The sequence below is a fragment of the Chelonia mydas genome, chromosome 1 (assembly GCF_015237465.2).
Source record: "Chelonia mydas isolate rCheMyd1 chromosome 1, rCheMyd1.pri.v2, whole genome shotgun sequence".
NCBI lineage: Eukaryota > Metazoa > Chordata > Testudines > Cheloniidae > Chelonia > Chelonia mydas.
Window position 1 is genome coordinate 224,561,581 of NC_057849.1, and position 23,821 is coordinate 224,585,401.

The 23,821-nt window shown below is 40.7% G+C and overlaps 1 protein-coding gene and 1 non-coding gene across 9 annotated transcripts in view; both read left to right on the forward strand.

The window, feature by feature from the left end:
- Nucleotides 1-23,821, forward strand: part of KIAA0930 (KIAA0930 ortholog) — a 134,097-nt gene that overhangs the window by 63,778 nt on the left and 46,498 nt on the right. For 7 of the 8 annotated variants that reach the window (XR_006287835.1, XM_007061743.4, XM_043537756.1 and 4 more), the window contains one exon: nucleotides 15,295-15,443. Coding sequence is in view for 7 of the 8 variants with exons in the window: in XM_007061743.4 (XP_007061805.1) it covers nucleotides 15,295-15,443 (149 nt within the window). In the remaining variant the exon portion in view is untranslated. Of the gene's footprint in view, nucleotides 1-8,093; nucleotides 8,222-15,294; nucleotides 15,444-23,821 lie in introns of those variants that run through there. The other variant, XM_043537769.1, reaches the window with a different exon arrangement.
- Nucleotides 3,169-3,296, forward strand: LOC114019961. Its single transcript, XR_003564914.2, has one exon. It is a non-coding gene; the product is annotated as a U6atac minor spliceosomal RNA (small nuclear RNA).

Here is a 23,821-nt window from a genome sequence, read left to right on the forward strand (position 1 = left end):
AAAGGAGGCAGATAACATAGTTCCTGGCACCAGTGCTGTTCCTCCTACTGGTGGGAAGGCTGAGAATTCTACGAATGCCTCATCACCAGCTTTGCCTATTGCTCCCTATCCTCCCTCTATGAGGGTCTTAATCTCACTGGCCAATGAAAAGCAGCAGGAGGAAGAGCTGGTTTCCCCCAAACTCAGGAGAGGAAGCTTTCAGCATCGGAGAATGAGGGTCACTCTCCCATGCTCCCATCTTGTATAACAGCTGCTCAGCCACTCTGGGCTGATGTCAAGGCACAGAGTTTTGGGAGGCAGCTGGTTTATCTTTAGCTTGCTGCTCTGATGTCAAGGGGTAAACTGCAGTGAAGTTACTTATCCAGGAACTCTGTCCTGCGGGGATGATAATGAACAGGTTTCCTTGTGGTCTCATGTTCTGCATATAGCCTTGCTGGGATGATAATAAGTCATGCACATTTGTGAAGTTATTAGCTCAAACCCTTTCATTTTCTGGCCTGATGTTAAGCTACAGGCCTCTGATTCTGCAGTCTCTAGCTTGCTGGGCTGATGTGAAGTCTTGTGAGGTTAGCTCCTCTAGTTTGCTCAATTTATGAGGACTCTGGCTGAGCACCCTCACTTGCTGGGCTACTGTGAAAGTGTGTGTGCATGTGTGTTGCAGTCTCAGTGCAGCCAAGAACATATGCTTGGAAAAAATACAAAAAGAAAAGTGCCAGCTGTAAGATTTTGCCTAAGTTTGGTCTTGTTAAAAATAATTATTGCTTTGTGCCCTTCGCCCCCAGCCTCTTGTGCTATGTGTTATGGATCTGAACATAATTACAACAGCAAAAAAACTCAGGGTCCAACATACTGTTCTCTCCACCAGTAGCCAATAACTGGTCCTTTTTAGAGGAAAGGCTAATTTCTCCTCACATCTCCCTCACTACCACTACCAGCCAAAAAAAGTGCAACTAATTTTCCAGTACTGTTTGGGGTACTTTCTCCCTGATTGCAGCTTATTATCCTAACCCTGAAACATCAGGATTTAGACTAGTTTCTGTGCTGGGTAGAGTGCTACAGACATTATCCTTATCCATATAAATGTTTAATCCTTTTTTTATTTGCTGGAAACTTACTAAGCTTTTTGCCCCGTCAAGAAGGAAGGCCTGTCTAGCCAGGGCTATTCGGCATAAAGGTATTTTCCTTCATGTATGTCAACTTGCCACAAGGTTTCTGACAAATGCTTTCATTACTTAGACAGTACAACAATAGTGACGGCGAAGCGACATGTGACTCTTGGTCTTCGAAACAGTTTAACAGCTGATGTACTGCAAAGAACGCTCAGCTTGACTGTGGGAGGAAATGAATATGCCAAAGGTACTGAGATGTCAACTAGCCTCTGCAAAACAAGACTGTGGATGCAAGAGTAGATTTGAAATGCTGGCTTTCAACCTATGAAGCACAAGATTTGGAATAGATTCAGGTCACTTTGTACCTTTAGCCTCCTCTGCTCTGTAGCTAACAGGCAGCCAATTTATAAGATGCACGCTTACCATCTACCTCTTCTCCTTCTCTTCCTCCACCAATTACTATGCATGCACACTCCCATTAGACTTATTTAGCACTGTCCACTCAAATACACTCTGTAATCAAATGATGCGTTAATTCATTTAACTGCCTCACCAAAAACAAGAAGGGATGGGCGTCTGTAGTCGGGATGGGTGAGCTTTCTTTTATACTGTCCTCTATTCACACGAGCATCTCCCATTGAAATCCATGAGAGTTCTACCCTAGTTCAAAGGACCACAGAGAAGGGTTGGAGGTTTTTTTGTGCATTTTACCTACTTTCTTTTGTATTCAGATCTTTTCTTGCTCTTTTTTTCATACTTAATTTCCCAAATATCCTGAATCTTGGTCTTATTTGGCTACATATTTCTCAGTTGTTTTCCTGATACTGTCAGCTCCAAGTGCTTGGTGACAAAACAAGCATAGAGGCTTGGGGTACATTTAAGTCTCACAAGAGCATGCCATGACACTCTTGGGGTCAAATCCAGAGGTGACCTATAAATGGTGGAGTAAATTGCACATTGGTGTATGTTGAAGGTAAATGGGTGCAATTTACACCACGAGGTGGTGCCAGAAGTGTGGAGTTATGGCAAAAAAGCCAACAAAAGGAGAGTGTAAGAAGGTGTACAATGAAGCAGCTTCCGCTTTCTTTTTGTCACTTACCTGTATAACAGTCCTACCTTACTGCTCTTCATTGAGGTTAAATTATATCCACTTATTACTGTGTTACTTACACCTCCAATTAGGACATCGCTTGAATTTGGTCATTAATCATGTGATCTGTGACTCAGCCATTTTGCAACCATGCCTGTAATAACTTTTTAAAATATACTTTCTCCTCTGTCTGCCTTGTGGTGTTGAAGCTGCCATTGCAGTTCACATTTTAGCCCTCTTATTTTGTCTTTACATTTTTCTGAATTCACATGTTCCCAGATAACATCCAAACAGTAGGCTCCCAAAGCTGAATGCCATCTGAGTACTGGTGTATTTGCCCATCCTGTGCCTGTAGGTGAAGTTTTGTTGTTGGCCCAGCCTGGCAGCTAGAGGACATCCATGGAGGATCTCCAGTCCTTTGTCGCCTGAGGATAAGAGCTTTTAAATGTTCACATGTATTTCCCAAGTACCCAACATTTCTCAGATTACTGCTTTGCCGCTAATGGGGACCCGAACTTCTCAGCATCTCGTACCAACTAATGACGCGTGCGCGTGTGTGTGTGTGCGCGCAGTTACAAAGGGCCTTGGTCTGGCATGCTGCTTTGTCACTGACATCAATGCAAGGTCCCCCAGAGAATGAAAGGGCAGAATGAGACTGTAGAGTATTTTCTTAGTGTATACTGCCTTGGGTGGTTGGTTTTGTTCAGTAAGCAAGTCTTTCCTTGCACTTATTTATTTTATAATTTTATTCTTTAATATTTATTGTCTATATGACAATGACATAGCTGAGATCAGGGCCCCAATGTGATTGTATTGCACAAACACCTAGTAAGTGAAAAGAATATCCCTGCTCTGATAATTTTACAATCTAAATAGACAAGGCAGCCAAAGAGAGGGAGAAAGGAAGTATTGTTACCGCCATTTTTACAGATTGGGAACTGAGGCGCAGACAGATAAAATGCCTTGCTTGAGTTGTATGAAAGGAGAGAAGGTTAGCACTCCCCTTGATAAGGATGGAAGAGGTCCTAGTGACCTTTACAACACGCATATGGTTAAGGCATTGCCACTTACTTCGTGGCATCTAACCAAGTTGTTGTTGTTGGGTTTTTTTTTTTTTTGAGATTACTAGAGAAGCCTGTGACAGAGCCAGGAACTGAACCCAGATTTCCTGCACATTAGTCCAGTGCCTTCCCCACAAGACCTACCTTCTTCTTATGTGCTGTGTGATTTGTTCTCGAGAATGCTTATTGCTTTCTTTCTGCTTGGATGGGTCTAACAAGAAGATAAGATGTGAGTGGTGAGCATTCTGAAAGCAGTTTGGCTCAGTCTTTCCTTTGCAGCTGAGAGCAAAATTCTAATTGCTACCTTTACTGTAGATTTTTTTTAAAAAAAAACAGGCTTTTATTGTTCTCACAAGTATTTGAATAACTGACTACCCTGTCCATGATTTTGTATCCCTCATTTCTCACTGCTTGCCATTTACCATTCCTTTTTATTTTTTGACTGAAACAGCCCGTTCATACACTTCCCTTGCATCATACCTTTATAAAATATTAAAGATTTGACCTTGCAGAGTATATGTTTAATGTACCAAGCCATCGCTCCCAGGCTCCACACAGGAGCAATCACAGTGAATGAAAGTCGTGCGTGTGTGTCTGTTGCAGCCAGAGGAAAAGTGTATCAAATTTAATCTGTTTGCTTGATAAATTGTTTTTCAACCACTATAACTAATTGTCTATTACAACTGTGTCTGCTTACTGAGTGCCATACTTTATATGCATGTAGGTGCTAGAACAGGGTTTGAATTTTGAGTAGCAGTCATGAGAGCAGATTGCAAAATCTGATCACGCTTACAATAAGGTTTGTGTCTTGGCTCAGTGAATTCAGTTAATATTTCCAGTAATCTTTCCGTCTCACAATTCAGTCATTCATTCTCCTTCTGGATTCTTGTCTTTGAATTAAAAATGGGGGAAAAAATCCATTTCTTATTTTTCATCGAGTTTGTTTAAAGAATTGTGTTCAACTGAGAAATTAAGTATGAACTCTGTTTAAGAAAATACTTCTTGTTTAGAATACCTTGTTTAAAATACCTGCATTAAACTAATTGTATATCATCAGTAGGTCAGAAGACTTTTTAGTGACAATATCAGAAAGTGATTTGTAGTGGGATTTCCCCCACTCTTGAAAACAAAAACAGATTCCCCTGTCCCCAGCCCTCTCCCTCTCTTATTGGGCTGCTGTTTCCCTTGTTTAAATTGATGGGTGTACTTCGTAAATACCGAAGGGCATTGTTCTGACCTTAACCAACCGGAAAGAGGCCCTCACTATGAAACATTAACCGGAGTCAATGGAAGGTATAATATTAACCATGACACAACTGTGAATTCAGGGGATGGCAGCATTTCTTAGATGCTTTCTAGAAACAGACATGTTGTTGATAGAATTCCTTCAACATCATGATAAACAGCTAAATCAATAAAAAAAACAAAAAACAAAGCAAACCCCAACCCATAATTTATTCATTTTAATGAAAAATTAATTGCTGTCAATCGTAGCTTATAGAGCGTCTCGCCCTTTTCAGATTGTTTTTCTTTGCTTTGAAATTGTAATCCTGATGCTGTCCTGTTAGTCGAATGCACACTAACAGGGTTCTGCATATCCATGAAAAAATGGAAACCCCCATCCTCACTTTGCACGTTTGATATCTCTGGCCACCTTCCTGCCAAAGCCCCCCAGTGAGAGAGATTGTTAACGTTCATATTGATCCAGAAGGAGGTTTGTAATTAAATGGCAGATGGATGGGATGTAAATTTCATTCTCTCTCATTGATTGCAGTGAATCACTGTTTTGATAAGGTACTTTTTACCATTCATTAAAGGATGGGCACTTTGAGCTATTGACTTTAATGGATGTAGGATCGGGCCCCAAAGTTACTACCTAGATGTCTGGTACAAATCTAGCCAAGGCCAGTAACAGTAACCAAAAGTTGTTTCTATGTGGTGACTGTTCAGTGGTCTTGAGCAGTCTCAATTGAATCCTGGGTTTTCATGTTTGTTTGTTTTTTTTTCTTTTAAGCAATATCAATACTATTATTTTGGGAGTTGAGTGAGTGGGTAGGCATGTGGTTGGTGATAGGAGACTTACAAATACAAAAGATGGGTGTGATTGTTACAAAGGTGAACAAACTTCACTTGGCGCTGCGTTATGTAGGAAGGAAATTAGCAGTGGCATAGGGAAGGGTGTTTGTTTCCAGGATGTAGTTTCCTTTGTCAGATACCATTTAGTTCTGCAGAACTGAACCTTACTTTTCACCGATTTTGATGTCACTTTTAAATTTTAAGAATATTACTCTGAAGTGATCACCTGAAGATGATCTCAGAAGTTTCTTATGGTTTGTCTCCATGGTGGGGCAATGCACTCTACTGTAGTCTGGCTTCTCAAGTGCACTAATGTACTGGGCATTAATGGATTCACTAAGACCCTGCTGATGCGCTCCAAAGGTTCCCTAGTGCGCTTTAATATATAAACAGCACCAAGTTAAAGCACACTAGGGAATCTTTGTGCACCAGCAGGGTCTACCTGGACCAATTAATGCACAGTACATTAGTGTGCTCCAGTAATCACACCACCCCCACCCCCCACGTCCCTCATAGTGCATTAACCCATTGTGTAGATGAGCCCTTAGAAGCCTTAGTCTTGTTTGGAAATGTTAGATCACAGCAGTATTTACAGTGCTTAGCAGGAGAGGTTTTCTATTCTAGAACGAAAAGATGCATATATCCTTCCCCTCTCCCTTTTCACAGGAAGGACACCACCTGTAGTTGATCTTAATGGCCACAGTGATAATGGGCCACAGGCTCACATGCTATTCCAAATCAAAAGGGTCAGTTATCTAGCAATACCAGAGCAATTACATTTAAGGTGTGTACTGAAAACTACAAGTGGATTCTAGAGAGAATATATTGAATTCAGACAGCTGTAAAAATGGAGTCATAGCTATCTGAGCACCCTTCAGTCATGTTTAGAAAGGTGACAAATACAGGAAAATCAATTACCATCTATTGGCAATCAGGTGTTCATGGTACAACTGCTGCAGAGTTAATTGCTTACCCCAGCTCAGTGTGTTTTAACCCTTTCATGTTGGTGACCTTTATTTGAAATCAAAACATTTTGGAACCCCTTTCCATTTACTGTAAAAGTAAGAGTAAAAAAAAAAAAAAAGTATCAATGATCAATTATATAGGCTTATTGTTGTGGATGTATTTTGACAGCGAATGCTTGACCTTGAAGGGTAAAGATGTGAGGAGAACCGGGGAGCAAGATTTTCTTTGCTTTAGATGGTAATAAAATTTTCAGTGCCTCATGACCCCCCATAAACGTGATGAACTGTTTGAAAAACATTTGGTCTAATTTAAGCAAAGTTATCCTCTCATATTTTTATCAATATTCTGTTTTCCCTTCCTGTACGGATCTTCCATTTCCGTCAGTGGAACATCCATGAAAAGTCAAATACAGGAGTCAGGATCCGCAGCACAGGAAAACCTGTCTCATGTTCTGCTCATTTATTCAGTATCTTTTTCTTTCAGTATTGGAAGCCCCTGTAATAAGTTCGGTGTTTCTTTCAATTCTTTGGTATGATTAGATAGAAGAAAAATGCAGAGCAACCAAGGGAAAAAAATTAATGCTCACTCTCTTTATTGCAATATTTGCTTGTTATTTCAGTCTCTCTCTCTTTTTTGAGTTCACAGTGCTGAATTCCCTCAACATCTACTGTAGTTAGTGAGTGTTGATGGTGCTCATTACTAAAGGGGCCACACATATATATAATTTGCAGAGAGGAACTCTCCTCTTCAAATTCCAAATCTACATGATCTTACATTATACTTTTAAAACGTGAAAGATATATATTTTTACACTTGGATGAGCCCATGGATTTTCTTCATTTTCAAAGAAAATTGGTCTATCTGTCTTAGACGCTTATATGGCACTCCATTAATGTACTATTTAAACACCCCATAATCTTTAATGTGTTTATCCTTGCAACACACGTGTGAGGTAAGGCAATGGTGGTATTCCCATTTTACAGATGGGCAAGGGAGGCACTAGAGTTTAAGTGATATGCCCAAGGTCACACAAGAAGTCTTTGGCAGAGGAAGGAATTTAACATGGGTCTTGCATGGTCTAGGCTAGCCCACTAGCCACTGGTCTTTCCTTCTTTCTTTTCTACCAACATTTTTACCAGAAGAAGGATGAGATATTTCTGGTGAAGTATAACTTTTTTTAAAGTGACTTGGACCTTCCTGCCTGAGCGGGCACTTCTCTTCCCAGGCTGTATTATCATGGTTAGGATTGGTAGAGGTGTTCATGCCCATGCTCCTTGATACATCAGAGAAGAAGCTATTGGCAAGATGTCCTCTGTGAGGGCCTCTCATTTTGATGATTTCCCACATGGTCTGAAATGTCCTGATTTTCTTGATCTTCCGAGCTTGTTGCAAAGTCTGTCTTTTTGGGATCGCAAAAGTGATTGGGGTGAGCTTTTTGGAGGGAAGCCTGGGTGCTTTTGGTTTCTAATATGCTGACTAGCTGATGTCTGTTATGCGGTCGGAACAAATGTGCCATTCTGGTTTTGTGCTAGTTGTACCTTTTTAATACAAAGAGTGTCTATAGCCCAGGGTAGGCTTTTTATGTTAAATCTGAATATTTTGAGAATATATGGCTAAAAGAGCAGTTTGCAGAGTATTTTGCTAACTCAAAACCAAAATGAAGTGTAATAAAAATCACCTACATGTCTTAACTGCTTTTAATCCTAAAATCTTGAAGAGCTTCACAAATAATTTAATTAACCTTCAAACATCTCAGTAAAATCATATTACTAAACCCATTTTACAGATGATGAAACTGAGGCACAGATTGGTGAAATGACTTGTCTTATGTCCCACGGTTTACAATAACTCATGGCAGAATTGGGGATGAAGCCCAGGAGACATGACTCCCAGTTCCTTGCTCAAACCATCAGATCAGAGTGAGATTATTTTTCTTCTCTATTCTCTATTGCCAACAGAGTAGTTATCCACCAAATATGAAATCACCTTTTTTTAAAAAGTTTTCCTTTGAAGCAAATATATATATTCTGACATTTCTTTTTAGCCAGTGATTTTTTGCTTTTTGAAAGCATTAATTATAAACAATTCCTAACCTGTCATTATATGGGTCTGGAGCCAGTTCCCTCAAATGAATACTTGATATAAAATCTAATACAGGTAAAAGGATACATTGACTGCATACCAGCTGACATAAATCTTGTCTATAATGAGAGTAAAATCCATGCAAATGAATCATTACAATGAATTGTTGTAATTAGGATTTATTTATTACACAGGTCTCATAATCATATAATTGACTTTTGGTATATTGAGATTTATAATCTGAACTCCTAATTCCATTTTGTTCATTTAGAAGCAAAATCTATTAGTGGCAGAGTGTTCTCACTAAGCTCTCTCATGCTGTGTTCTGTACTGTGCGTGGAATTGGTTCTCTTGAATCCCTGATCTAATTCCATTGTAATAAAGGGCCCAGTTCTGCTCCTGTTAAAGTGAGAGTTTTGCCATAAATTTTAGTCGGAGAAGCAATAGCCCCATAATAAATTTTTCAAAGTCTCCAGTGCTTTTAGAATTAGCAAGTGTCTCATTAAATATCCTCCAGCTTGTCAATGGTATTTATACAGCCTCTTTATTCTGTAAGTCTGATGTAAGTCCAGCCAAGGACAAGAATGATAGAAATTTGTTACCGTCTCATGGTTGTGTGAAATGAGTTACGTCTCAGTCCTTCCCACTGGATTTGTCTACATCACAAAAGCAAAAAGAAAAGGAGTACTTGTGGCACCTTAGAGACTAACAAAAAGCAGTATAAGTATCAAGATGAACTTGTTAGCAGAGGTGCCAAGGGTTAAGTGCCTGATCCTCCTAGGAGCAGAGTGCCTTCTACTGCAGTTGTGTTCAGCACCTTGCAGGATTAGTCTATGGCTTGGAGAGAGAGCTACTGTCAAGGTTCCTTCCCCACTCGGAACTCTAGGGTACAGATGTGGGGACCTGCATGAAAACCTCCTAAGCTTACTTTTACCAGCTTAGATTAAAACTTCCCCAAGGTACAAACTATTTTACCCTTTGCCCTTGGACTTCCACTGCCACCACTAAACGTTTATCTGGGTTTATTTATTAGGAAAGCGTTGTTTGGAAACGTCTTTCCCCCTCCCCCTCCAAAATCCTCCCAACCCTTGCACCCCACTTCCTGGGGAAGGTTTGGTAAAAATCCTCACCAATTTGCATAGGTGACCACAGACCCAAACCCTTGGATCTTAAGAACAAAAAGCATTCAGTTTCCGAAAAGAAGGATTTTAATAAAAGTAAAAAAGAATCACCTCTGTAAAATCAGGATGGTAAATATCTTACAGGGTAATTAGATTCAAAACATAGAGAATCCCTCTAGGCAAAACCTTAAGTTACAAAAAGACACACAGACAGGAATATCCATTCTATTCAACACAGGTTAATTCTCAGCCATTTAAAGAAATCATAATCTAACACATATCTAGCTAGATTGCGTACTAAATTCTAAGACTCCATTCCTGTTCTGTCCCCGGCAAAAGCATCACACAGACAGACCCTTTGTCTCTCCCTCCCTCCAGCTTTTTAAAGTATCCTGTCTCCTCATTGGTCATTTTGGTCAGGTGCCAGCGAGGTTATCTTAGCTTCTTAACCCTTTACAGCTGAAAGGATTTTTCCTCTGGCCAGGAGGGATTTTAAAGGTATTTACTCTTCCCTTTATATTTATGACAGCTACTCTCTTGACCCCCTAGAGGTGGCCCCTGCAGGGCAGGTTGTGGCACTTTGGTGGGATGATGACCAGTCAAGGCCTGCGCTGTCTCTATTCTCTGTATTTTAAAAGAGGATTTCTGTCTCCTGGGCTTGACACCTTTCCAAAGCATGAACTACCCAAAACAATATTTAAAAAGCAATTTTGTGCAGGTAATTAGAAGGCCCCCAACTTTGCCAAGGTTTTAACGTTCAGCTGTGGATTTCTGAAATAATGGTTGCCATATAGGCTGCTTTTGTTTTTGTTGAATAAATTGGAGAGCTAATGAGCTGCAGATGAACTTGAAAGGGTCTGTTACTTTCTGGCATTAAATTAAAATTTAAAAGGAGAGAAAAGTCAATGATTAAGAGCAATGAGCTCTCCCCCACAATTAATTCCACTGCATTTATGGTAGATTTTGCACCAGTCTCCCTCTTACCCCTGACATGGGGGGTGTGGTTGTAATTCTGTTGCATTCCAGCTATTTTTGGCTGCCACAATCCTTTAGAGGTCATTACAGCCAAAGAGAAGTTAGAACAGCCCTGAGGCTGCTCTTAATTAGACTGGAGATGGGGCAGCTCTGAAAAGACACTTCTGCTCCCATTCCTTCATCCTTCTCCCTCCTGTTCCCACTTTGAGCACAGCTCATCCAGGACACAGAATCTGCCAGAAATCTCAGGTGGAGTTGTAAAGTCACCACCTCATTTCCTTGTTTCTGTGTCACCAGTTTTTCCTGAGAAGTTCCATTGTGGCTCTGTGGATAACCGTTTCATTGCAGCAGCATTACTACACAAAAGGAAGCTGACAGTTTCCTCTCTTGTTAGGGATGATCAATTTAATAAGTCAAGCTCATCTCCTCTCCCCTCTTGTCCTGTAAATATTGTAAATATTCTTCCCTGAGGAGTTCCTGGTGCAAATCCCCAGGCCTGGTCTTTTCTCTGCACCTCTCCCATTTATACTAGTGCATTGCAATAACTACCTAGACATCATTCTGGTACGATACATTAATGGTTATATATTATTGTAACACATGTGTGACACATGGCACTGAATGTTGTTGACTCAGAATTTCGCAGCTGCAACAGAGATTGAACTGTGATCCAAAAACATGATCCCCGAACTGGATAGAACAATATTGCAAGGATGACTTAAGTACAACATTGTATAGAGTTACACCACACCAGAAGACACTGTGTATTTAGTTATTTAGACCACTTACCTAGATACCTACATCTGCTTGCATGTATTTATTGACCTGTATAAAAACCACTCTAAGAAAGCATCTGGATCTCCCTACTCCAGAAGCACAGATTCCTATAGCTTGAGTTGAAGGAAAACTCTCCTTCAGCTCACAGCAGCTTTGGGCCTCTGACACACGTGAATATGAGTTGAACATCTCTTCATCCATCTAGTAAAGGTCAAAGGGAGACACATACATATAGCTAGTTAATTAAAAACTCATTCTGTTCCATTTTAGGTTCTTATACTAAGCCCATCGCTGTGATATCAGTGTATACCAAGTTCCAATTTCCATTTCTAAGTTACAAGTTTGGACTGACATTTTATAGTCGTATAAATTGCCTTGTTGTATAGATTTAATTGATGAAGGAAAACTAAGTTTGAAAGTTTTTTTTTTCCAAGTGATAAACATTAGAAGTTTTTTTTTAAGCTGACTGTACATGACACCTCCATTTTTCCTCATCCTCACTCATTTCTGTAAAACATCAGAGAAATTAAATACAAAGCCCCATAACATTTAATTCAGTGTTAAGACAGTGAAATAAAGCACTCAAAAGCCAAGAGATATAACAAGCCCAGATTTCTGTGGGACATTTAGTGGGTCATGATGTGTGCCTGTACTGTTTTCTGTTCTCTGCTCTCTTCTAAATATGAAATTTAATGTATTATTGCTTGTTATTAAATGTCTCTCAAACTTTACACAAGGCCAAGTGTTGTTGCTGTGCACACTTGAGCAGTTACAGTGACTTCAATACAACCATTCAATGAGTAAAGCAATTGCAGCAAGGCTGAGAATGTGCCAAATTACTGAAAACTTTTTGACTATCCTGGCTTCTTTGTTCTGTCTCAGCCTCTTTATTAATGATGGTTATCACATTTAATACACAGTAGATATTTCCTACAAATGCTGTGGCTTCCTTATTGATGATGATTGATGTATTCTCTGAATGGTCTTGCAGTGAAATTTCCTTTCGTTTGAACTGTTGCTCTTGGACTTAGTTGGAAATGAAATCTAAGGTCTCTCCGGTCAGCTGTTTCTCTGGTTAAAGATTTTAAAGTCTAATCTCCGTGCCTGCTACATTAATTCAGAATGGGAAGAAAGGTCTCTCATCTAAATATTAAATGTACATATAATGAGGTAGGAAAATGTGCTGAACAACATTTGTGGTCCCTTATGAAGCCTGGAAGATGGTGACCAGAGTCCTAGAAAAATAATTTTTTGTTATGGGAGATGGCACCTTTCTTTGCAATTGACTAAAAACTCTCTCAAAGCTTAATTCAATTAGCCCCATAAATAAGTGTCATGTCTCACTGAATAAGATTGACTGGTGCTTCTCTACAGAAATTGTTGTGTATTCCATATATGCAGTATACTGCTATTAGGCGAAAGTGCTACATTGAAAGATAGCTGTGGGGTACAAATCTACAAAGAGGTGATTGTTTCTAGTAATTAAAAGTAACTGTAGTATCCACTTCAGGGGTTTTTTGTTTCTTTGCTATGAACCAGTAACAACACTTGGTATAGTGTCTTTCATTCCAGAGGACAGCAAAGCAGTTAAGAAGCTGGACTGTGGCACATCACCGGGGTGCCACCTTTGAGGGCAGATGGAAGTGGTAGAGAACCACAATTCATGCACCTGTTAGGCCAGGGGTGGCCAACCTGAGCCTGAGAAGGAGCCAGAATTTACCAATGTACATTGCCAAAGAGCCACAGTAATACGTCAGCAGCCCCCCATCAGCTTCCCCGCTCCTGCCCCGGCTCCCAGTGTCTCCCACCCACCGGCAGCCCCGCCAATCAATGCCTCCCACTCCCTCTCCACATCTCCCGATCACCTGTTTTGTGTCGTGCAGGAGGCTCTGGGGAGGGGGAGGAGCGAGGGCACGGCAGGCTCAGGAGACGAGGCAGGAAGGGGTGGAGTTGGGGGTCTGGCCTGTGGCAGAGCCGGGGTTGAGCAGTGAGCACCCCCCAGGACATTGGAAAGTTGGCACCTGTAGCGCCAGACCCGGAGTTGGTGCCTATACAAGGAGCCGCATATTAACTTCTGAAGAGCCGCATGGGGCTCCGGAGCCATAGATTGGCCACCCCTGTACTAGTTACCTCTGGTAACTCCAAGGAGTGCTGAAGAAGCACAGTTGCCTCACTACCAGCCACCATATGAGAGGATGCAGCATCTGTTTCCCTCTCTGTGCTCGAGGACTTGGCTAGGCAAGAAGAACAGGAGTACTTGTGGCACCTTAGAGACTAACAAATTTATTTGAGCATAAGGTTTCGTGGGCTACAGCTCATTTCATCGGGTGCATAGAATGGAACATAGAGTAAGAAGCTATATATGCATACAGAGAATATGAAAAGATGGAGCAGTGCTGGCCAGAGGATCCAGGGGGCCTGGGGTAAAGCAATTTCGGGGGCCCCTTCCATAAGAAAAAGTTAGTTTTGCCGCCCCAAGCAGCAAAGAGAAAAAAAAAAAAAAAAAGAAAAACCCAAGTCATGCTGCCGAAGAAAGAAGAGGACAGGAGGACCCGCCGCCGAATTGCCGCAGAAGACTGAAGCAGAGCAATTGAGCTGCCGACGAAGTGCTGCCGATGAGGAAGAGAGAGACTGAAAGACCTGCCGCCGAATTGCTCCCCACCCTGTCTGCAGAGCCTGGTAGTAGGTGACTTCTGGGTACTCTTCTGATTATCACTACAAACGTTTTTTTTTCTCCTGCTGATAATAGCTCATCTTAATTAATTAGCCTCTTACTCCACCTTTTCATATTTTCTATATGTTTGTGTGTGTGTGTGTGTGTGTGTGTGTGTATGTATATATATTCTTACTCTATATTCCATTCTATGCATCCAATGAAGTGGGCTGTAGCTCACAAAAGCTTATGCTGAAATAAATTTGTTAGTCTCTAAGATGCCACAAGTCCTCCTGTTCTTTTTGCGGATACAGACTAACACGGCTGCTACTCTGAAACATGGCTAGGCAAGAACTCAAATAGCAACTGGGCCCTGTGGGGCTGAAAGGGGGCTTCTTGTAGTATCTTTGCCCTTTTATTGTATTTAACTATGTAAATAGCTTCACAAAATTGTAAGTCAGCCTCAGCTGTGAGTCCTTCTCCCAGTGAGATCTGAGAGACTGAGTCTCATGCTGCTGCTTTCTTCCCCCGCCCCGACTCCTTCTCCAGTACTTTTGTGGCATCAGAACTAGCAGGAGCAAGAGACTTCACAGTCTGGTGTCATTAGCAGTTCTTGTTTTTGCATTCAAGAGGACTTTGCTACCCTTCATCTCCCACCCTCCTTATCCCCCACTCAAGGAAAAGTTGATTCCCCACGTAACTTAATTATACTTCTTGATTTGGCATGAAAACCTAAGCTCTGTGGTCGATTGGGTTTTTGGGGGGAAGGGTTGGTCTCTTTCCCATTAGAAATTCAAATCAGTCTTTTATCTTTCCAAATGTGGGATGCATTAGAGGGTGCCTTCAAGGTATGGGCTCATTAATACGAATTGGCTAAAGAAAGATAATTAAATAATTCACTTTCTGCAGTGCTTACCACACTCCCCTGCCAACATATGGTAAGGCTATTGCAAGCTGACAGATTGAAGTAATAAACTCTGGCAAATGGTGGTAGTAGCTGCATTTGAAATTAACTCCCTTCTGTGCTTCTCTAATGACTTCTAGATTGGTGCCTTGGCCCTATCTTTTCCAATGACACCGCCAGAGCAGCTGGAAAAATAGAGAGACACTTTAAGGGCCAGATCCTCAACTGGTGTGAAGTGTTGTCTATCTGTATTGTCATCAGAGTTGTGCCAACTTACACCACCTAAACATCTGGCCATAAACATGGCATGGGTGTCACACAGGAGTTAAACATGTTACCTTAAGCCATACAACTAATCCTTCAGTAGGATCACGCTTGGTCCCACAACGCTCGAACTCATGCTGTCTGTAGTATAAAGTAAAATCAAATGTGACAGGGTGTCTTCTACAGCTCTTAATTCTCCTGTTTTATTCCCCTTAGGTTGTTTCAAAGATGATCGCATTGTGTTCTGGACTTGGATGTTTTCTACTTATTTCATGGAGAAATTGGCCCCCCGGCAGGACGATATGCTCTTCTATGTCCGCCGAAAGCTATCCTATGTTAGTGGCGATAGTACAGAGGGAAAGAAGGTGAGTGAACAGAACTCGGAGTTATGAACACCAGAGTTACAGAGAGACCAGTCAACCACACAGCTCATTTGGAACTGGGAAGTACACAATCAGGCAGCAGCAGAGACAAAAGAAGAAGAAAAAAAGCAAATACTGTACAGTTAAATGTAAACTACAAAAAAATAAATAAGGGGAAAGCAGCATTTTTTTCTGCATAGTAAAGTTTCAAAGCTGTATTAAGTCAAAGTTCAGCTGTAAACTTTTGAAAGAACAACCATAACGTTTTGTTCAGAGTTACAAACAGTCACCATTCCTGAGGTGTTTGTAACTCTGATGTTCTACTATATATTGTAGCCTGGAAAATATTTTTCACCCATTTAGCATAGAATTTGGCTTTTTGCTGTGCCTTGCTTGTCTGAAGTATTGCAGGGATACTGTAAATTGAGGGTGGGAAAAATCAAGTTCTGCCCACAACAAATGTTAATGTGAAATTGGCCTGCAGTGAAATATCTTAGTTAACAACATGGATTTCAATAATGGTGTCAGTAGGCTTCAGAGTTAATACCCCAAAGAGATGAGTGAGTGTAGTTCACATTTCTGGTGGAGCTATTGTGTCTGTCAGTCTGCAGACTCAGGAAAACAGCACAGTGTTGGTTCACATCCAGAAGGTTCCTTTTTGCAACTATAAGGAGTAGAAACTTTCTTTTCGTTTTTTGTTTTTTCTAAATGAAAGCTTAAATACTGCAGAAGGAGAGAGAGCCAACCACCAAAGTAGTGCTGGTTTGATGCATCCATACATACCAGGACAATCCAATATTGTACCCATTAGACACTCGGCAATGACTTACGCAGAACCTTAGAAACTCCTATAAAGGGGTGATGAGGTGATGTATAAGCAACTAGTAGACAGAACCTCAGGCATCAAAACCTATTTGTTGAGAGAGGGAATTTTGGTCAGAGGGCATCTTGGGACTTTTTTTTTCTAATTTTTGAAGATAGGGGAAGACGGGTAAAGTGTCTTCAATCAATAGAGCTACTAGACAAAAAAAAGACCCTAAGTTCAACATCTTAGGTGAACAACAGTTACTGATTAAACTGATGTCTAGTAGTCTTCACTGAAGACTTAGGATAGGGTATTTTGGAGATTTGTAGCTCTTGGAGGGAAGCTATGCTTTAATAAATGACCCTTACCTGAACCCTTGAAATTCCACAGCTGTATTACTATCCTGCATAACACAAGATTGTGGCTTCATTTAGCCTAGTAAAAATGTGGATCTTTTGACCTCTTATTCTTCCCAATGGGAAAGAAGAATCACTTTTAATGCTTGTCCACTTGAACAGTTTCATTCACAGACGTATACTTAGCTAATTTCTAATTCCTAAAGCTTTTTAAATTATTCATCTTTCCTATAGGGATTAGGAGATCAAATAACCCCTTGCTTATATCAGGCTAAATGAAGCCCCAAGCATAAATGCAATCATAAATATTTCTGATCTGTGAGGCTTTTCCATAAGTAGAAGTCCTTATTTCAAATTCAGTCTTAGTGAACTGCCTGCCACAATGGTTGTTGTAGGAAATAAGAACTTGTTTGTGTGGAAGCCTGGCACACTGAGCAAAGGGTACATTGTATGCTTCAATATTGTCGAGCTCTGAGAAATAGGCTGTTTCCTCTTGGGGATATTGCAGTACTTTAGAAGGTCTTGTGGGCTCACATATCTTACGAGTTCTTTTCAAAATTGTCCTGTAGGCTCCTGTTTGAAATGAAGGTTTGTGTTGCTTGGCGGCTTCAACTGCTTCTTATATGGGGTTATTGAGCCTGTCTTGTGAAGTGAAACATTGATCTGTTACTTTTAATCTTGATTTATGGTTGGTCTAGTTTTAGTTTGACTTCACAGCTTTGTCAACTATCTTGTGAAAGACAGACAACTGTCTGCAGTCCCTGATTGCCATCTCATCACTGGGACTGTAAAAGTGCCTCCTATTTATTTGGATATGAAAAGGCAAGGGAGAACTAGACAAAGATTGGGCTTTCAACATCAGTCACATTTTAAACTGCATTTTAAATCTGCCAACCTCCAAATTGCATACTCTCTTTAGCTACTGACTCTTGAAAACAGGCCCATTCCACTCTTTTCTACTGTGTGTGTACATACAATAAGTTCTTGATAGGGCCCATGTCAGGACAGAAATTATTTCTCTAATCCTGGGGATTTACTCATGGTGTTCAATCTAGGATGTTGATTCTATTAAGCACTGGAATAAATTGCCTAGGGAGGTTGTGGAATCTCTGTCATTGGAGATTTTTAAGAGCAGGCTAGACAAACGCCTGTCAGGGACGGTCTAGATCAGTGCTTCTCAAGCTGTCTGATGTGGGAGACGGGCAATTTTTTTTCCAATGTATGCGCAGACCAGCAGCCGGTGGCTCATGGACCGGCACGGTCCGTGGGCCACCACTTTGAGTAGCACTGGTCTAGATAATACTTGAGTGCAGGGGACTAGACTAGATGACCTCTCAAGGTCCCTTCCAGTCCTACGATTCTATGATTCTATCCCAGGAAAGAGAATTAGACTCTTGAGTAACAGCTTTTCTTTTTTATTTATGGCAAGAGTTCATGGTATCAAGTTTCTAAGGCTTTAGTCTTCAGAATCTCTGTAACCAAAATCATGGGACCCATCTATCATGACCAGAGAAATCAGGGTAACTTAGAACAAACCTTTTTTCATATTTAACAGAGCGTTAGCGGTTTAAGGGGGAACCCTCTGACTCTCAGTAGTTCAATACTCCATTATGTCAAGATCAGGGAAAAAAACAAACAAACCCTCACTTCCCACTCCGTCCTACACCAGCCAGTATAATTTAGGGAAAATTTAACACGTGGTCCTCATTTACATTAAAACCCCTTTTTTACTACAGGAGTGATGTAAAGAGGCCTTAGTATAAATGGAATCAGGCCCTTGGTTTAAGAAGTATAATGGCTTACATTAATGCAGTGGTTCTCAAACTTTTGTACTGGTGACCCCTTTCACATAGCAAGCCTATGAGTGTGACCCCCCCCCCCCCTTATAACTTAAAAACACTTTTAAATACATTTAACACCATTATAAATGCTGGAGGCAAAGTGGGGTTTGGAGTGGAGGCTGACAGCTCGCGACCCCCCATGTAATAACCTTGCAATCCCCTGAGGGGTCCCAACCTCCAGTTTGAGAACCCCTGCATTAAAGGTACAATCTCTCTGCCACTTCTCCCTGCAATAGAGATTTTTAAAGAATTACATTTTGGTACATTTACAGACTTCTCTGATTTTTCTATATAAGACAGTAGGGAAATTGTGATCTCAGGGTATTAAAAGGGAAATCGTAGCATGGCTTTCTTGGCAACTCACCAAGGACGAGACCAAAGTAAAATCTGAAGTAGCAGTATGTCATCAGTGCCAGATTGTATTAACCCATTTGCCTTTGAATTCTTCTTTGCCACATGGAATGTGCACCACATCTCTGGTAGGACTAATACTTTAATTGTATGTATTGAGTTTGTCAAGGGTGCCCAGAGCTGGAGGTTGGTGCTCTCTTGGTTGGCGTAAATTTGAATAAATAAGTGGTGTTGGAATCACTGCCAATTAGATGTAACTTAGTTGCCCAAACAGCTAATCTTCCTGAAGGCATAAAAGTTACCAGTGTTGGTGCTCCATCTTCAGAAATAGAGAGAAATATAGCCCCATAGATTGTATACTAATGGGCCTCCAGAATTTGAGTGCTATCTTTGTACTATCTCCCCTTAAAGTACCAAGTATTGGCTGTTGTGGGAGACAGGTTGGTTGAGATTTTCAAAGCCAAAGGGATTTAGGCACACACATTTCCAATGAAATTCATAAGACTTGTGTGTCTAAATCCCTTGTTCACTGTGAAAATTTCCTCCACCATCTGCCAGACTGTATCGTCCAACACCAGTCTGAGCCCAGATGTCATCAAACAGAGACGGCAATTTCTTTGTTTCATATCGTTGTTAATTTAAACTCTTTTTTAAATACTTCACCTTACTAACCAATGATGGCTTGGGTTTTTAAGCAATCTATGGGGCTGTAGGGAGAAGAATCTAGTGTAAGTTGTAACTTCTGGCAGTTCCAAAGAACTGGTTGAAAATCACAGTCACAGAAACAAGTAGCAAGATTCTGCATTTTTGCCTCCCCAGTAACTCACCAGCCCTTCTGCATAGTTAGAATGTGGGAAGGGATTAGTCACGTGTGTGTGTGTGAATCAGTTCACAGACAGCTGTGCTGCCTAAATGCTTAATATTTTGCTGAGTCTTCGAGTTGTGTTGTAGTCATAGCTGTGAGTAGGAGCTGCCGGCATTCCTGGAAGAGGAGAATGTTAAGTTAGACAAAATGACTCTCATTGTAAAACCTGAAAATGAAAAAGAGAGATTGTTTGCATTGCCAGAGTTTTTTACTATGACTTTCTTAAAGGAATTTCAAAGCCATAGAAAACATGATGATCTTGCTTTCCACTGTAGATAAGTTACCTGCAAAAACTCCTCCTGCATTTACCTTCATGCTTTATTTTGCTAACATTTTATTGATCCTATAAATTTCTGAAGATAAAAATTCTGCTACTTGATAGTCTCCTATCTGTGACATCAGAATGCATCATAGAAGAGAGCATTAGAATATCTAAAACTCATTTGAGAATCTATATTCCTGCACAGTTAGGAATGTAACTGAAATAGCTTTATTGTATGGTGATCAATAAAATATCTTCTCTGTTGGATTGAATTTGGGTGTGGCCATGAGGGGTTAAAGCACTATCACTAAATTTGATCATTTTTAGTGCTTTTTAAGTTGAATATTAGGTGTATATGTGTAATATATGTGGGTAATGGGTATATTATTAGTTTCTGGCCTTATATGTTTAAAACATTTGTAGGATTTTTGAATAATTTAAATAAAATTAATTTAAGAAAACAAGAGCAACAGCTAAGTGGATTCCTAATATAAACTATATAAAAGTGTAGCAGGATTGAGCTATGTAATTGAAATGACATCTTACTGGAATCTACTAAATCCCTTTATTATTCTTATCTATATTAGATGTTAAAACAGGGCCACAAATTTGCTTGCTTATATTTTAAACCTGGCTTCTGTGGCAGAGATTAATTTTGTTATGAAGGAAGTAAATACAAACCCAGTTCCCCATCTGATGGGGGAGAAAAATGTCATGAATTATTAATTACTGCAAATGCAGCACTTGTGAGTCACTGGAGGACTGAAGGACAGGGGAGAGCTGCCGAGGTTGGGCTTCAGTAAAGGAAGTGGCTGATAGGAGTTCTCTGACAATCTCATCAGTCCACTTCTGAAGCACCAAAATGCACTGAGGAAAGATCAGTGTACTCAATCAGTGAGTTACACAATGGGGTGTCAACTAGTTAACAATTGCAGGTATGAAAATGTCTTTTTTGAGGCCAGAAACTTGTCTGTCTTATATGTAATTTATGCAACCAAATCAGAGCTTTTGAATATCATAATTAAGGCTCTAATGTCAATGATAGCAAAATGCTCAGGGCAGAAAATCTTCAATCTAGTCCATTTACCAGCCCAGTTTTGTATTCCACACTTTATATTCAGGTTTCAGAGTACCAGCCGTGTTAGTCTGTATTCGCAAAAAGAAAAGGAGTACTTGTGGCACCTTAGAGACTAACCAATTTATTTGAGCATAAGCTTTCATGAGCTACAGCTCACTTCATCGGATGCATTCAGTGGAAAATACAGTGGGGAGATTTATATACATAGAGAACATGAAACAATGGGTGTTACCATACACACTGTAACCAGAGTGATCACTTAAGGTGAGCTATTACCTGCAGGAGAGCTGGGGGGGGGGGCAGGAGAGGAACCTTTTGTAGTGATAATCAAGGTGGGCCATTTCCAGCAGTTGACAAGAACGTCTGAGGAACGGGGGGAGGGGGGGGGGGGATAAACATGGGGAAATATTATATTATTTTCAGTCATCCATTATAAATATTTCCCGATCGGACAAATATAATTTGAGGTACAGTTGTTTATTAACTTATTCCAATCTCACTTCCTCCATATCTCTCTAATGCAGTGATACTTGGACGTCAGTGGTTCAGGAGCTGAACTATCAATCAATATTACCCAAAAATAAATAAATATGTGTGTGTGTGTGTGTGTGTGTAAAAAGAGAGAGAGAGATGATTGACCAAGTATTCTACAATTGGCTAATAACATATTAACCAATCAGGATGTTTTTACTAACTTAGATTGGTTAATAATAAAATCACACAGTGTTTTAATATCATGTGCTGCAAAGAGCTGCAGGAGACACATTAAAGAACCACTGGCAGCTCCTGAGCCTCAGTCTGAGTCTCACTGCTCTAATGCATCAGTTACCCTACTTCTATAGCATAATTTCCCACATTATGTCGATTTTAGGCATTCCATTTGCCATTTCAGGTATTCACCCCTGTATGAGTGAGTCCAGTAAGGCTAAGGAATTACTCATAATGGACAATCCATTGCTGTAGTCTGTGTGTGCCCTGCTGCTCTGAGGATAAAATATGCTGGTATTTACACTCACTAGGAATTGCCTATTGAACAGTTCTAACAGAGTAAAAATCTAGGACAAATGTTTTTTGTCAATTACACCTATGTGAATACACTGGTCACCACATGGCCTTTGACCACACTTGGCTAATGCTTAAATTAGCAGATGTGTACAAGAATAGGAACAACAATTTAGCAAATTTATGGAGGCTGAAACCCAGATTACTGAGGGACTGAATCAATGAAAGAAAGATGTTACTGTTTTCAGAATACTAGCATAAGACAGGAGCTAAGAACAGTTTGTCAGCATCTTAAATGCATTGATTTTTCATCTTTCTCATGCTGATCACAATCTCTTCAATCCTATGCAGGAAGTAATGGTTACATTTCCCAAAGCTGTTAAAACACACTTCTTATTTTCCCGTGCAACAATCACAACAGCTTTCGCAGTGCCAAAGCTACGCTTCAGAAAGACCATTTCTGTACTGACAGTATCTTCTAATCTCTAAGGTGTTTCTTTCCCCCTCACATGTTGGTCATGCATCACTGGACATTCTGAGCTCTCAGATATTTGGTCACATTCCTCTCTAGCTTCTCACTTATCTATTATTTGCATTGCAATAGTGTCTAGACAGACAAGACAAAGTGTGTGCGAGGAAAGAGAGGCACAAAGCAGTGAAGTTCTCTCTCTCTCCCCTTACCCATCAGGCTGGGAGGCAAGCTATGGAAATATCCCTCTATGTGAGCAACAGATTGCAATAGGCTTTCCTGAGCCTAATACTGTTTTGACTACTGCAGCTGCCTTTTTGCAGTCCTGCATGTCCTCCAAGGCTTCGCTTTTGTCAATTATGCCTGCTGAGCTATAGAACAGCTTCCTCTCCAAATGACTTCCCAGAGTATGTGGAGGAGTAGAAAGAAGAGTGTATAGAGGGGCTCCGCTCACTTGGGAATGGGGCTAGGGAAAAGTCCTGCATCCAAAATCACTAGTCACTCTTGAAAATCTCGGGGTACATCTGCACAGCAATTAAACACCCGGGGCTAGCACGGGTCAGCTTACTTGGGAGCTCTGGGCTTGATCGGCAGGGCTACAAAACTGCTGTGTAGACATTTGGATGGGCTCTGAGACCTGGTGGGGGGAAAGCCCGAGCCCGAGCCCAAACGTCCACACAGCAGTTTTTCGCCCCACAGTGCAAGCCCAAGTCAGCTGAGCCAGGCCAGCCATGGGTGTTTAATTGCTGCAGAGATGTACCCTGAGATTTTCAAGAGTTTCTAGTGATTTCGGACCAGGCCTTTTCCCTAGCCCCATTCCAAGTGAGCCACAGGTCTTTCATTGCAGAGTACATGCACCTTCAGTCCCTAGAGTTTGTTGTGTGTCCGACTCCTGGCTAATGAGATATAGATTAAGCAAATGAATCTCTAGCTAGATTTTTGGGTACTTTTTTCTAATATAGGTTGCTCCTCCCCCACCTCAGGAGCTTAGTGTGGGTTTGTTAGCTTCTACATAATGTAGAAGTCTTTCTAAGAAAATAAGCTAGCTGCCAATCCATATAGTGAAATCATGGCCTCATTGAAGGTAATGGCAAAATTCCCACTGACTTCAGTGGGGCCAGGATTTCACCCATAGACTCGCTTAATGATGATTTGGGAGAAAGGTTCATTCCTGCTACACGCAAAGTGCAGGCGTTTGCTTTGTCAGTCTTTGAACAGAAGTTCAGGGACAAAGTGGGATTTAATCTTTTATGCATTGATGACTACCTTTTTATTCCCAGGTGTCATTTTTGCCAAAAGTGTCTTCATGGTCCATTATACAGTACTACCATAGAATATATATCTTGTTTGGA